This window comes from Thermobia domestica, chromosome 10 (genome assembly GCF_964235325.1).
Source record: "Thermobia domestica chromosome 10, izTheDome1.hap1.1, whole genome shotgun sequence".
NCBI lineage: Eukaryota > Metazoa > Arthropoda > Insecta > Zygentoma > Lepismatidae > Thermobia > Thermobia domestica.
The window spans coordinates 119,381,214-119,397,827 of record NC_137463.1 but is presented as its reverse complement, the minus strand read 5'-3'; the positions used below and the strand labels follow the sequence as shown (position 1 = coordinate 119,397,827).

Here is a 16,614-nt window from a genome sequence, read left to right as displayed (position 1 = left end):
AAAGTACTTTTTATCGAACAGTAGACAAAACTCAGTAGTCTTATTTCAGATTTTACTTCGGTGGGATGGGGGCAAGATCTTCGAATATAAATACATTTACGTTTCTCATTGGTATAATTTTATATTATTAATTAAAATTATATAATTCTAAAACCCAGGGGGAAGCTGTTGTCCTTCAGGATCCCCGAAATTTATCTAGTAAAATAATTCAGAACGACAACGTTATTCCAGAGGACCTGAACCTATACCTAACATCTCCTTCCATTAACTTCCTACTCTCTGAATCTCTACTCTTCTGCTTCCTTCGATACTTCTTAGTTTATCTACAGTTATGTTGTTTATACTACAGATATATGTAAATAGTTGCCGCTCATTATTATTACTTTTTCGCCTATGATTGTATATTCGTATTTTTCTCTTAGTTGTTGCTGAATGTGTGTTTCATAAATTAAAGTTCGTTTATGTAAAATTTATTTTCTTTCTTTTTTCTACAGATGCGGTACTCCAATTGCACATCCACCGTGCTACCTGGAGAGAAATCCTAAAGCGCCGTTTCCTGATTGTTGCGACGAAGTTGTTTGTCCTGATACACCCTGATCGTTAGCAATTTATAGAATCAGAATACTAGCAACCAGCTAGAGCTATGTATTGAAGTTGTTTTGTAATTATTTTTTTAAAAATAACAATTTATGTAGCACGTTGATAGAAACAATAAAGAGTAACTACATGTGTGAAAGTAAGAAATGTTTCGTACGGTGAGATTTCTGTAGTTATGAGTAAAATATCCTACATTTTCTGCTGTTCTGAAACAGAAATATACCGCTCTAAACAGTGATGTGTATATCAGATATTAGAATGCGCACAACCTTAAAGATCTACCGACAACTCCTTATTTTCATAACTTTCTTGATCATTCTATACAGTGCTGCTCGTTTCTAACAATACATATGTCCAGAAGGTTTTACAGATTTCTATTAGATATTTTATTTTCACACTATCTCACTCCCCATGCCAGTGGGGGCTCAACTTGGACTAAAAACAGCGTTTGAGTGCCACTATTCATCTCGGGAACGTGGATACTATGAATTCGATGCAAATAGCTATAGTTTTCAATTCTTTTTACATGTCACTCTGTTAGGACCGCCATACCTAGGGGTGCTAGGAATGTCTTTCCCAACAGCACTATTTTCAAGATTGTAAGTCATATGTATTACAAATGTTGAAATAGTTCCAGACACTCCTATATATCTTAAATGTAAAAATACTGCACCGCTGGACCGATTTTCATGACTTTTGGTACATGAATGATTCTGGTCGAGCTTAAAACTTTATTAGATTAGTTTCTTTTCTGGAAGGACTTATCCTAAGAGAGGTAGAGAGGGATAGATATCAATATCTAATCAATAGTTATCCTGGTCGGTAAAATGAATAGTGACACACTCGATAACATTTAAGTCCATTCCACATTAATATGAGGAGTGACATGTAAAACGGAGTGATATGTAAAAATAGTCAAAAGTGACCGATATTAGTATCCAAATCCATAGGTGTTGAAAGTGGTGGTAATAAGGGGGATCACATAAAAATAATAAAAAGAGAGAGATATTAGTCTGCAATCCACAGTTTCCGGAGCTGCTGTGATGAATGTGATGCTCAGAATACTCTTTAAGTTCAAATTCATCCTCCATCGGCACGGAGAGTGAGGAAGGTTGAAGGTGGATGGAAAGAGGGATTTGTATTAATAAAGTTTCATTTAAATGGGTGTCTAAGGAGGGAACGGGTTCAAACATGTTCCATAAACACATTCTGCCCGTTCGAGAATGGACATTACCCGTATAGTAGTTAATAAATCAGTGCAGAAGAATAACTGTAAGAATAATGATAATGCGTTATTTAAATCTTTATTGTTTAAAGATTTTACTTCATTCAAAAATAAAGTTAGCAGGCACTTATATAGTTTAAGTTTGTCCCAATGTTAAATAATATCACAATTACTTAAATTATGTGCGCGACAGGCCCGTAGCCAGCCCAAAAATTTAGGGGGGGCCGGTAGAAGTTAGGGGGGGCGACCCAATCATATTATACTTCATCACTATATTATAGTTCATTTGCAAGCTTACCGTGAAATTTTATGGGGGCCAGCCAAAGTTTAGGGGGGGCCCGGCACCTCCTTGTCCCCCCGTGGATACGGGCCTGGTGCGCGACTCCTTTCACACAAATTTGATTAAATTCAACTTATTCCTTCTGTTTTCATGATTAACATGCAAGAAATTTTACCTAAAAGCAGCATTCCTGACACTTTTGACATACATTTCACGTCACTTGTAAACAACGAAATTAGTCAATCTTACTGTATGCAGCAGGGGCGGATAAAGGATGGACTTTTGGGAGCGATGGGTTGTAATACTGGCACTTAGAGCTACTTTTAAGAGCTCCAAATTCTGGGTGTGGTTTTATTTATATATAAAATAAGAAAGTTTTTTCTTCTAGGGGGGCAATCGCCCTGATCCTCCCTGGATCCGCCCCTGGTATGCAGAAATATATCAGACACGTAATATGTCTGAACCTGATTATTACAAACATTGATTTATATTGACAATGAACAATAATAACAACTCATTGTTTTCGACTTCAACATTAGAAACGGTTCACCAAATTACGTTTCCTTATGATCTCATGACTTTAAAGCATCTTCTTTTTAATTAAGCTGAAAAATCTCTTCTTCATTTACGATGGTTTATGAAGTTGAATTGTTGGATCATTCATGTCATTTAGCACAAAATGAATACCAATACGCCTGCTTTATACAAAACGTAAATAAACATTTAAAATGAAAACTTTGTTTGTGAACTGCCAACGTGTTAAGTGAAGTTAAATAAACAGATACATATCACTCTTGGATTTATTCTTTGCAATCACAATATAGAACCTGAAGACACATAAGGTACGACTGTTTATTTTTTACTGGATATTTGTTTCCTTACCATTAGATGTGAAGCATTTCCTGATCGTAACATTAATTCATATCCTATTCTTTCACTAAAGTAATTTTCCATTCAGAATTGAATGTTGTTCGCTCATAAATTTGTAGATTATAAAGTTGTATAATTCCTCAATATTAGCAATGTTTAAGCCTCGAGGAGTGTTTGGAGGCAGTAATTACTTAACAACATCTCAGAATAGTTTCATTAATGGCAATGATTCCATGGATCATTAAAACACAAGTGACTTCGACAGTGCGACGCACATAAATAGTTTCGCCAATTGTTACTTTTCCTAGTATTAATTTCAACACCTTTTGAGGAATCAATTCTCACTACTTGTTTGTTTCGAGTGGCTTCTGAATACTAGGTAAAGATTTGCTCTTTAAGTTGATTATTGAAGTTAAGTTTTTACATTTACTTATAGTACAGTAAATTAGGTGTATGCAAGGGTCAATCTAAGGAACAAAGCAAAACTCGCTAGAATATGCAGGACTACTTGCGAGATATTTCTCACAAAAACCTTAAAGAACCCCGTTGGAGATACGAGCCATCAATACAACCGCTGACAGAATTGGTAGGCAGTCTTTAAACTATCTTAAATCTATAAGCTCACAGAGTAGAAGTAGAAAACGTCATACTTGTATCAACTTCAAGGAAATAACGTAACGTAGAATATTGAGTATTTTGTTCATACCGGTCACATGTCTTTACAGTATATACATATACGTATGTAACATATATATTTGCACAAAATGATTTTTTAAAATATTTACTTAAATTTTAGGTATTAGTAATTACTAACTACTATTACACGTTTTGATATTGTGATTATAGGTCGTTTGTGAGCTTTCAAATGACATCAAACTCATGCCAATATCACTGAAATCAACAGAGTTATATCAATTTATGTATTGAAATATGAGATTACGAGTATTTGACAGCTGCATTTTGTCCTCAGTTTAAAAGCTCTCGCTGATACAGTTTGCATCATTAGCGGAAATCTTTTCAACTGCCATGAGTTCTTGGATTTATTTCTCTTTTTAAAAAGCTGGACAGTTTCTATATCACCCTTATAACGCAATGCGCCTTGATCGCCACGCCATGATTTTTCCGGCCACTATTAACATAGTTAGGCTAATAGCAATAGCATTAAGAGATGTGTTAATGGACCCAAAATATTGACATCTAAGGTAGTAAAGAAGATTACAAGTATTGGGACGTACGTTTAAGCAATAATATCCAGCTTCCACGAATTCAGAAAGAGAAGGCAAACTAAAAGTAAGAATAATTGAGTAAGAATCAAATCACCTTACTTCTTACTTTTAATGCAAGCTAAGTCTGGTTGGTTAGCTAACACGGATTTTATTTCCTCATTGGTATAGTTCAAGAGATCTCATGATGAAATCGCTCCCCAATAGATATTCAGTGTCGGTGATGTTCTATTAATACGTGAACAGATCCAATGCTATATAATTTAAGTAGCTTCGCAGTTTGTTTCTTATTTATTGTTTCCACTATCAAAGTGTCATTTCGTAGTTTTCGCATGTCTGTAACTGGTCCAGCTGTACAGGTGATTACTTTCTTTAAAAGAAAAGGCCCTTAAGATATTACTCGAAAGGTTCGATTCAGTGCTCGCACAGTCAACATTCTTTTATTTAATTATTTATAAGACATCAAACTACAAGATTCGTGATACTTGACTTTTCCACGTTCTTTACACTGGGTTGAGCCTCGATCTCGCTCGCATCAAATTTTTGCTTCTAGTAAAAGGTTGGTCAAATTCGCAATTAATTATGTTTTTACCCATAAGAGCGTTCTATTTTCGAATTTATAAATGAAAACGGCATGTGGTCACCGCAACACCGTATAGTGTTGTTTGTGAGAAGAATTAACACTATTCTTCTAACAATCCAGTATGCATTCTTTCACCGAAAGATTACCTTGTAGCTAATGTGGTGAAGGAGAATGAAAGGTTTACTAAATTACTATTCCAGTTGACAATAACACATGGACCCGGAATAAAATGTAGCACAAAAAATAATAAAAAACAAAACTAAATATTTAACTAAAACACAAACCCAAAATATATAACTAATAAAATGAGTTTGATTTTTTAAATATTATATAGTTTATTCGTTTTAAGTATGTTTATACAAACAATAAATAAACAAAATATTGGACTCATACACAAGCTAGGACGATACAGTGCACATCAACTTCTATTAGAGCAAGATATCTCTGGTCATATTCACCAGGACTCTCACAAAACGGCAAGTCAGTTCGGAAGCGGTATTCACAACAAAAACTGCAGACAAAATGAATATTGAATGAAGCTACTCTCTCAGCGCCATTTCTCTTTCTCTACGATAAATAGTCCACAGCATGAAGAGGATATATTTACATCAATAGAAATCAAAGTGTTAAAGTGGTATAAAAAACTAAATATAACAGCAATAAGTGTCGATTTGCTGACCACATAGCCTTCAACAAAAAGTTGTCTCATCAGGCTACTCTTGCATGAGGCTACAACACCATAAAATATGTACATTTAAATAATAAACAAATAGGGTTCCAGAAGTTCGGAGTAGTTATTTACTGATATAGTGTTGCACAATATTGGAAGTACTTGTGCTGAAAATGAATACACACGATCAAAAGTGCATTCACACTTCCATATTTCATATGCTGCAACGTAGGACAACCAGCAATACTGTTAAGGTCGACTGGTTGAAAACAACACAAGGAGCTCTACAAGTGCAATAGGTTGAAACATGTCAGTGTAGCAAACAGCAATATATATATATATCCATGCCTCTGCGACGAATAAAATAATCTGGTAGAACATGCTTCTTAGGATCTACAGAGTGATTGATATGAGAAAGTCACAAAGAGATCGTATTTAACCTTAGAAATACCAAGGAAAAATCAATGTTGGTGAAACATTCATTTTCTTTTACAGGTTACAGTATTTTGCAAAATCTCTGAATCTTTTACATTACTCGTTTCAGCGTTACCTTCACTTTAGTTACTTACCAGTTTTAGTATCTCTTGTAAAATTTTATGAAAAAATATCAGGTAGAGCCGTTTTGACTTCAGTTTTGTTTTGCGAGAGGATTTTTATCAGCAAAACCATCGTATTTTTTTATTTTTTAGATGTATTATTATTATTATTATTAATAATAATAATAATAATAATAATAATAATAATAATAATAATTTACACATTAAAACTAATAAGAATATTTTCTTGAAGTTATATTACTAGTTTCGAGTGTGTTTGGGAAATTAAACAAAAAAAGAAGAAAGGAAAAAGAAAAAGAAAGACAATCTAAGAAAGTAAAAACAAGTTATGCAGTGTGTATCAGTTCAATTCGCAAAAACGATTGCATCAGTAGAAAATATGTCACATGTTTCAAATATGACAAATTGTCATATTTTCTGTGCTCATAACATGAGTTTGTGTAATTTAGTTATACAATCATGTTTTTACTCGAAGCATATACGATATCTAAAGAATACGAATTCTCTCTTATAATACGCCGTAATAAATCACTCACTATCCCTTGTTATATTCTAAGTAATCGAGAACTGTAATTTCGTAAAGAAGAATAAACAAAAATGAACTAAAACATAATTAAATACGAATATCGATGAGTGTTTCGGATAATATATCAATCGGAGATAACTCCACTCTCTCTTTCTCTCGGTTAATATGTGCATGATTCTTGCATCTCACCTCTAGTTGTAGAACTTTGAGTAAAGGGAAGTCATCATACACCTTGCAAGAACAAATTAAATTTAAAAGAAACTTATTTACTGCGGATTTGAACTCGCAACCCCACGATTTCTAACCTATTGCTATAACACCTCGGCTATTCTTTCACTACTGCCGTAGTCTCCTAACTTGACAGTAGTGTCATGAAATGATGGTCGGAGGGAGAGAAAAGCGGAAACAAAAGTTTGATCTTAAAAAAATAGAAATAAGCACAGAAACCTTCTGTTTGCCGAATGAAGTCTTAAGTAGGCATGTATCGGTTAGGACAACCCTTTTGAGGAAATCTTTGAGTGTGACGCAATATTTCTTTTCTACCATAAAATCATGTGTGTCTTGGTAGGCGTTAAATTAATTACGCTAAAATCTAAGAGGAGTGTCTTGTGTGGTAAAATAATACGTTATTATCTGTCAAACGATATTTGTCGCGGGTCTGCATTGTTTAATCCTTCTTGGAATGTATGTTATGAATAATCAGTCCATACACTGCGCATCCACTTCGTAATTTAATTACGTTTAACAATGCTTTCAAAGTAACAAATATGAATAAAATAGATATTTACATTTAGTTTACTATTGCAGTTCACACAACAAGCTGTAAAAAGATAAAAAAAAAATCAGAACAAATCTTCATAGCTTAGCACTTAACGTTAATACGACAAAAGTATTAGAACTAGTCTCAGGTATTTCATTTGTTACACAGACTTCTGTTGTATATTGTTGGATGAGTGGATATCGTACTTGAATACTGAAATACTCATTAGGTTTCTTGGGTTCGAATTTCCGCCACACCTGCTTTATGATTTTTTCTAATGCTTTTAGCATATCCAAACATATTTTGAAAAAAATCCAAAAGATATGTAATCCTTTAGTTTTAATTTAAGGTACTATGAATCTACTGTTTTACTTTTGAATGGAATTACGATTTCTGATGTTTTATCCTCTATATATTTTAGAGAAAATACATTAAAATGAGCAATGGAAAATACAACTGTTTTCTTTGGTTTTCTTTGGTTTCGGTTAACCGTTTGAAAATGAAATAAAATAAATTTTGCCTTTAATGTCCCACAATTATGCCTGTTAAGTAAAGCGAGACTATTATTAAAACAAGTGAATAATGAAGGACGAATTGGTGAAATGAGAAAGTGGCAGGAAACGTTAGTACGGGAGTGTCCCGAGAAAACCCACGTGCATGATGTTGTCCACCTCAAGCTTACTTCCCTTGGGAACGAACCAGGTACCCCACCCATTAGATAGTTCACTACTCGGGGAGTTCGATTTCCGGTGGGAGAGCCTTTGAAATTTTAAATGTTCTTGTTGTCTGTGCTCGTGTTCCTGTCGTTCAAAGTAAATGGAACTGTAAAACCTATCTAACCTAGTACAAAATAGAGACAAATTACAGATATATTTTCAGTGAATCAAAAAACAAAAAAAGTGGTCTAAAGCACAAAGTTCTAGTTAGGATACGAATGACTCTCAAAACAATTTTGTCCTTCATTTTCTTGTGTGTAATCAAGTAATAAATTAATTACTACAATATTACCATATATATATCACGTTATTACCACACTCACAATTAATGTGACGCAATGAATAATGCCCTTAAATTTCTCAACGTTTAATGATATTAAAGTATCCTTACTAGTATAAGTAGTAATCTCACTCATGTATTATTTTCACTTTGTAATACTTATTCTTTTTGGCTGAATTATGTATTTTGGTCAAAATTATCACTATTACCAACCTTTTCCCTATATAACTGCAGCTCAAAAGTTTCTGGATGTTCATATTTGCTTTATAAAAATAGGAGATAGAATGCTTGACATAGCTTCTGTATGTTCAGTAATGCTCCTTGATCATATACTGAACACCCTTTATGGTCGGTAATGCATCCAAAATTTGATTTAGGAGGTGTTCAGACATATTGAATTATGTGTCATGTGCATTTAATGTTGTATTTGAACAATTTATCAGCCTTTAACGTGCAACGAGATACTTTGTATAAATTGATAATTACTTGTATTTTTGGGCAGAAAGTGCTTCTACATAAGCACTATACCAGATATAATGTTAATTTAAAAATAACAAAAGAAGAATGTTTTTAATATATATGTAAGAAACATACATTATAGTATAATTAGTTGCTATGTAGTTGTTGATAGATACCTAACAAACATGTACGATTGCAATACAGTCTATGTACATATTCGTTCAAAGAGAATCAACGAATAAAATTGTTTAAAACGTATCATCGTTTTGTAATTTCAATATAAAAGGTGAGAATACTAGTAAATGTAATCACGGAAGATATCTTAATGTGTAAACAATTACTACCACTCAAGATTTACTTATATTATTAGCCGAATCAGGTTGATGACTACCTTTGGTGAGTCGTTGTAAAAATTTTGGTTTACCTCACCCGGGATTCGGCTTGTGTATAGCCCGCTCCCCCCAGTTCTTTGTCACCGGAACTGGAAGAGTCACTACTACTACTACTGCTGCTACTACTACTACTACTACTACTATTATTATTATTACTACTACTACTACTACTATTACCACCACCACTACTACTATTACTACTGCTACTACTATTACTACTACTTATATCGAGAACAGAACCCAAACAACCCCTGCGGGGCTTCTAACCCGTTCCTACTACTACTACTACTAGTATTGCTACTACCACCACTACTACTACTACTACTAGTATTGCTACTACCACCACCACCACTACTACTACTACTGCTATTGCTACTACTACTAATACTACTACTTATACTAAATCCTCCTTACCACAAGATTTACATCTTAAATCTTTATAACATGCGATTCCGATTCATTATGAACTAATATGAATCGTTAGAATCACTATGATTCGTTAAAAATCACTGGGGGGAGCGGGCTATACTCAATCCCGGGATTCTTGTAAATTCATATCCCGAAGTAAAGTAAGGGTGAATTTACTTCTGTAATAAGGTTAATGACTACAAACTTGACAAGACTTAGAAGTGGTAGAATAATCACAAGAAAAATGAACGGTGAGGCAATGGAGAAAGGAACCAGTGATAGTGATAACGGTGAACGAAGTGCAGCACCAGGAATGACATTAGAAGACCGAATTTTATTAGTCTTACAGCGGCAAGAACAAAGCCGGAAAGACGATATGGAAGCCATGAAGCAGGAATTAAAGCAGACGATAGAGCAGAAGTCCGAGGAATCCAACAGACAATATGAAGAATTAAAGCAGACGATGGAGCAGAAGTCCGAGGAATCCAACAAACAATATGAGGAATTAAGTAGACGAATGGAGCAGAAGTCAGAAGAGACGAAACAATTTATTATTCAGGCAATGAATGACATCACCTCGCAGTTTGATGAAAAGTTAAAAAGAATATCTGAGGATTGCCAGGATAATCAAAACCATCTAATCCAAGAAGTCAGTGGTGTAAAAAGGGATTTGGAAGTAATAGAATCTTCTGTACAGCAACAAAAGATTCATGTCACGGATAACTCCAACCAGATACGTGTGAATACACAGTTGATAGCTACCTTACAAGAGAAAATCAGGACACTACAGATCAAGGACAACACATACCACAACAACATGGATAATGATCGTGTAGAATTCCCTTGTTCACAAGAGATGACTTCGCCTTCACCCGTATCTGATGAGGACATTATTTTGGAAGAAATTCATCCGAGGAGTACAGACGGGCGGAAAAGAGATGGTGCAACTACACATCACGCCATAGGTAGGAATTGTCACTCAACAAGAACACGGAATGATAAAAGGAAGGTAAAGTTAAGCGTAAAGATGAGTGAAATACGTGCTATGAGTAAGTTCAGTGGTAAATGTAATGAGAATGCTACTTCTTTCCTAGAAAAATTTCAGGACGAGTGCAATATAATGTGTATAGATAATCACAATATATGAAACTAATCCCTCATTTATTACTCCCACCATGTTCTTTATGGTTTAAAGCAGTACGAGATCACGTTAGTACGTATGAGGAATTCAAAGCAGCGCTAATCGCAAATTACGAAAATGACTTTTTGCTTGCAAATAGAGATGCCACGATTAGAAACCAACATTTCAATCCTCGTTTGCACAAATCTGTTGTCGAGTTTGTTGTAAATACATACAACGAATTAAAAGTCGTAAATCCATTGCAATCGGAATCTAGAATCATAGCCTCAATTCAAAATTTGCTACCGTTTAAGTTACAACAGATCCTGTTTTCTACACAGTGTATGAGTTTTAACCATTTATTAATGCTTGTTCAATGTTATGAAACTCAATACCATGCTCTGAATCAACAAGCAGGAGTAGGTAAAAGTAAAAATAATTCAGATCATTTTGTACCTGTTCGGAATCTAAATATCCGTAGTGTGAACGATACGGAACACAACCTAAACCGAATAAATTCAAGCAATCAGAACGATCAAAATAGGCAAAGCTATGTTGGGAATCAACCTAACCTAACCAATCGTGACTATAATTATGTCCGATCACTCAACCGAAGTAGACACAAAAACAATCGAAATACACGGCGAAATTCTAGAAATGCTACAAATTCTATGTATAGACATAATCGTTGTTCAAGAGATGGCACTTCGTATCAAAATCAGAATCACCACGCAATACATGTACAAAATATTGCGGAACCTAATCATGATAGTGCAGTACAATGTACTTTATTAGAATCATACGCTAATACAAATTTAAACTGACTCTAGTTAATGAAGTAAGGGTTAAACCCATACCAGCTATAGATTCTTGTGAATATTTATTTTTAAGTTTATGTGTTAATATCAATAATGAAAACAATTCTTATGACTTCGATATACAAGCACTATACTTGATAGGATTAGTTAATGGACTCATAAATATTTTATCACATTTGTTTCAACAAATGATAATTTTCAAATGATTTTAATTCTTTCTTGTTAATATGAAGAATTATAGTTCGATTCATTAAAAGCAACGGTTATTTATAGTATATTTGATTTGTGTTGAAACTTAATTGTCAAAGATTATGTTAAGTATATGATTCATTCTATTAAGCTAATTATTCGACGACTGTCTTCATGCACAATCTTATATGTTACTTGAATAAGATTCTTCTATATTCTGACGCCTAATTGATACAATGCATACTGTAGAATATCATCTAAAGTAACTAATATATAATGCGCCCTTGATCATGGTGACTCATGTTTTAAAATGTAATTGCTTCTTGCTATTTTGAATTCGTACCCTTCATTAATTATATAAATAAGCGACGACGTTTTAATAATAAAATATATATTAATATAATAAAAGATAAATGATAATAAAATGAAAGATTTATTATAAATATATTTATATGAATGAAAATAAATAATGTTATATATATGCGAGGGTCGATCAAAATGTAAAGGACGTAATTATGGAATATTGTTCTTATAAACGGACCAGTGGTTCTTAAATATAAAAACCAAGCTCCCTTGTAACTTTTATATTCAGTCCCATCGTCGGGCGACATTTTATGCAACGAGATACTTTGTATAAATTGATAATTACTTGTATTTTTGGGCAGAAAGTGCTTCTACATAAGCACTATACCAGACATAATGTTAATTTAAAAATAACAAAAGAAGAATGTTTTTAATATATATGTAAGAAACATACATTATAGTATAATTAGTTGCTATGTAGTTTTTGATAGATACCTAACAAACATGTACGATTGCAATACAGTCTATGTACATATTCGTTCAAAGAGAATCAACGAATAAAATTGTTTAAAACGTATCATCGTTTTGTGATTTCAATATAAAAGGTGAGAATACTAGTAAATGTAATCACGGAAGATATTTTAATGTGTAAACAATTACTACCACTCAAGATTTACTTATATTATTAGCCGAACCAGGTTGATGACTACCTTTGGTGAGTCGTTGTATACGATTGTGAGTGGTACGAATGCACAAAGTCCATCCAAAAGTATTCGTATATGTTTGTTTCTTACCTATTATTCCAAGTTATATAAAATATATTTATTATTATTTCAGGACCATGCTTAAGGCACTGCTTATTATATCTTTTGCTTCTACAGCATTAGGCGCTGTTGGTTCTGGAAAAGCCTTTGTACATCCAGGTAAGATGTAGTACTAACTGTCAAAGATAAATAATTTGTTGTTTGTCTGTTACTTCTAATTTCCTTTCACACATAATGTAGTTACTCTTTTCAGAATTGCTGCTCTGCATGTGACAATTGAAATCGTTATTATATAACCAAATACTGCAAATAAAGTCATAGCTACTGCAATAACTCGAGCAACTTTATTATTTTTTCATGCACTGTGTTTGAACAAATTTCTTAACGTACTATGGAAAATATCAAGATTGATCTAAGTGAAAAGAACTAATCATGTACTTTCCACTATTCAAAATTTCTTTGTGAATCCAATAATTACTTTCCACTGAATCCAGTAATTACATCTGCAAAAAGTGTGTGAGATACGTATCTCCGCTCCCCTAGATCCGAGTATAACAGAGAGCAATGTCAGGGTAACATTGATTTATTTATTTAGTACATACTATAGTTAAGTCCTATTAGTTATGTATTTAGTGGCTCTGTATGTGCTTCATCTGTGCCTCTGTATGTGCTGTATACACAGATGTATGCATCTTCATGTCCTTCTTGACATGTTGCGCGGCATCTGAGAAGTTATCGTTCGAAAGGCTTCCACCACACTTTTGCGCGATCCTTCATCGGTCTTGTACTAACTATGAGAGACATGTAACAGTTCTTCCTCCACAATGAGTCTGTCAGGGTTTCGTGGGAGCAATTTTGAGAAGAACAGATATGTTGGAAAACAGCTTGAATATTGTATATTAAAGAAATTGTAAGCAAATTGGGTTGCAGTCATGTCTTATTGTTCTTGCCAAAGCAAATTATAAATGCAGTAATTACCTGTGTCATTGTTAATCCTTTATATGGTCATTCTTGTACCCACACATGTGACATTAACCGTTCTTCAACTATGTAACTACAACGATTTACATCAGCCATGATTCGCAACTAAAATAATCAACTTGATCTTAAACGCAGGGATACCAGACAGAGCTGTATATCTCCATGAAGCGCTGTACCAACGACATAATTAAAATTATATTGACATTGTTCTCGGTGATATGCAAATCAAGGGATATGTAGACTTCGCTCTCCAATATCAAAGTTTGTTGCGAATGTAACATCCCTACCCCCTGGTATAGTGGCTATTGCATATAATTAAACTTACTGCTCTGTGTGAGTTACAACATCGTGAAAATAGTAGAACAGAATTGGTGACGGATAATATAGCCTGTGGGCTAGGGTGGGCCGAAAACGGCAGAAAAAAAATTTTTTTTTAGAAAATTAAGATTGAGTACCGTACAAAAGTTGTATAATGTTATATTATGTTTCCTCACCAAAACATAGCCGGATTAAAAGATATTTAACCGCGCCCCGGGGGCCCCAAAGAACGTTAATTAAAAAAAATAGTTGTGAATAGTGAAAATATTATTGAAATATATATATTTTTAGAAAGTTGTTTGAGTACCGTGCAAAATTTATAATGTCATGTTTCCTCACCAAAACAGAGCCGGATAAAAGGATATTTAACTGCGCCCCGGGAGCCCAAAAGAACGTTAATGCTGAAAAAATATGGTTGTGAGTGGTGAAAATATTTTGAAATATTTGTTTTCAGAAAATTAAGTTTGAGTACCGTGCAAAAGTTGTATAATGCTATGTTTCTTCCCCAAAACAGAGGCAGATAAAAATATTTCACTAGGCCCTGCGGGTCCGAAAAGTGTTATTTTTTTTAAATATATATACCATTATTTTAAGTATGTATAGAAAATTGGTTAAGATTCCTAATACTTTAACTTGACCCCAGGATTTTAAATGTTCTGATCCGATGTGCAGCTCTTCGCCTGATTGGTGTTTAGTAGATATAATAGTACGGACACAAATACATAAGGTAAGGTTGAAAAATTGACCAACAAACACCAAACCAGCGCAGAACTCACCACGTGGAGATGGCTACACAGCGAGTTCCTCCCACCCACCCTCCTCTTACTTAAAGCTCCTTAGCGGAATCTTAGAACAAAATATTGAGATTTATGTCCGAAGCTTGGTAGATACTTTCGTGCTTCCAGTTTTGCGCGAATATAACCGTCTCGTGCAACACTGCCGCATACTTCTGAAGAAGATTCTGTTACTACCTTTAGACACTTCTCCAAAGTTTGCGTGTGGAAGGGAAACGTGACAAACTGAAACCTCCTCTTTTCCACAATCATTTAGGTTGGTTCTTCTATTGATACGTTAGCCGAAATTGGAGGTTTCGTTACTATTACTTCTGACTCGTCATTTGTCTCTGATTTCTCTGATCTAATATAAGCTCCCACTCCAAAAGCGGTATATAATTTGATTTACCACACTTACAGGTTAATCTATCGCAGCATTTGCAAGAGAAAATATCACATAACTTCTGAGCACCGTTCTTAAATTTCTTTAATTTGGCTCTTAATAGGGGATATCTCGTTTTTTAATGGGGTTAATGATCGTTTTGCATTTTGAGTTGTAATTCAAAATCATATGCTTAATTCGAAGGCAAGACAATATAGGAAGAGAAGCTCGCAGCCATATTGTTTCTAGTTTATTTGAATTCAGCAATGTCAGCGCCGCCTTCGGAAAGCCAGTGTTATGTATTTTGCATCCAGATGAGAAAAAGTAATATTCTCTTAAAGTTTGAGAGTTCTGAGATGGGCTCAACACAAAGGTTTTTCGTGTGTTAATATGGTAGTTATAAAAGTTAGTTAAGCTCTTAATAGTTATTTGCGTATATTGAAACCATGTATTTCATGTTTTATGTATTAATAATATTGTCTGGTAAAATGTTATTATTACCTAAAACCATTTTATTTGAACAAAAAATTAGAAACTTTAGGGCCACGGGGGCCCAGTTAAATATTGTTTTAGAATCAACATATTTGACATGGCTTCATTTCGTACCAATGCACAACTTTTGATAACTACTCAATCCTGAATATCTGAAAAAAAAATTCGGCCCTCCCTACTGTGGGCCCACCATTACCAGTCAGGACGGTTGAAACACAGCGAGACATCCTGCGAATATGCCCTTGGATATCATTTGAGGTATTGCAAGCCATACGTCTACGAAACGATGCGACAAGTCATCAACTCTAACTAGCAACGTTCCCATTTGTAAGAAGAGCGTGCAACTATCAATAAGACGCGTTCAATCTACGAGAGATCGGGGAACATGATAATTAAGGAAGTAGTGAAACATTGCGTTCAGCTAGGAAGTGTAGGGCCGTACGTGAAGCAAGAGAGGATGCTTCGTTTGTTGGAGTGTAGCCACTGGGAGAAATAATGTAACGTTACCACAATCGTGCCGGTCATTTCTTCAATGAGCCGTTGGTCGGACAATGCATAGATGGCACGAACAGACACTGAATCCAATGACAATCCCTCTTGACACTCAGTGATGCAGCCGTCGCCCACCTATAGCTACAGTAACGCCAGATACAGGTGCAACCATTATGGTACTGCAGACACAAGGGCATTCGTTTGAAAAGAGGATATTCTTCTATCCATCTCTCCATCCTACTTTCTGGACACCATTGTAGTCAGTGTGGTAATTGAAAACAGGGAGAAAGCAGGGAAGTTCCAAGGCAGCTCTGAACACTTTCCCGGAACCTCGTTCCCTTTGTGCTTTCTAGGGAGGAACTTGGTAATGACATCAAACCTTCATACTTTATAGAGACGCTCTCACAGAGGGTACCCAAGCATCTTTATAAGCTAT

General features: G+C 34.5%; 2 protein-coding genes across 2 annotated transcripts in view; both read left to right on the top strand.

Annotated features, from left to right (window-relative positions):
• Window positions 1-639, top strand: part of LOC145662072 (U-scoloptoxin(16)-Er12a-like) — a 54,871-nt gene extending 54,232 nt beyond the window's left edge. The window contains exon 4 of the mRNA XM_081727409.1: window positions 495-639. Within this exon, the coding sequence (XP_081583535.1) occupies window positions 495-597 (103 nt within the window). The 3' untranslated portion in view covers window positions 598-639. The remainder of the gene's footprint in view (window positions 1-494) is intronic.
• A 2,587-nt stretch (window positions 640-3,226) lies between these two features.
• The window catches only part of LOC145662071 (U-scoloptoxin(16)-Er12a-like), a 33,441-nt gene continuing 20,053 nt past the window's right edge, over window positions 3,227-16,614 (top strand). The window contains exons 1-2 of the mRNA XM_081727408.1: window positions 3,227-3,351; window positions 12,814-12,899. Of these exons, the coding sequence (XP_081583534.1) occupies window positions 12,818-12,899 (82 nt within the window). The 5' untranslated portion in view covers window positions 3,227-3,351; window positions 12,814-12,817. The remainder of the gene's footprint in view (window positions 3,352-12,813; window positions 12,900-16,614) is intronic.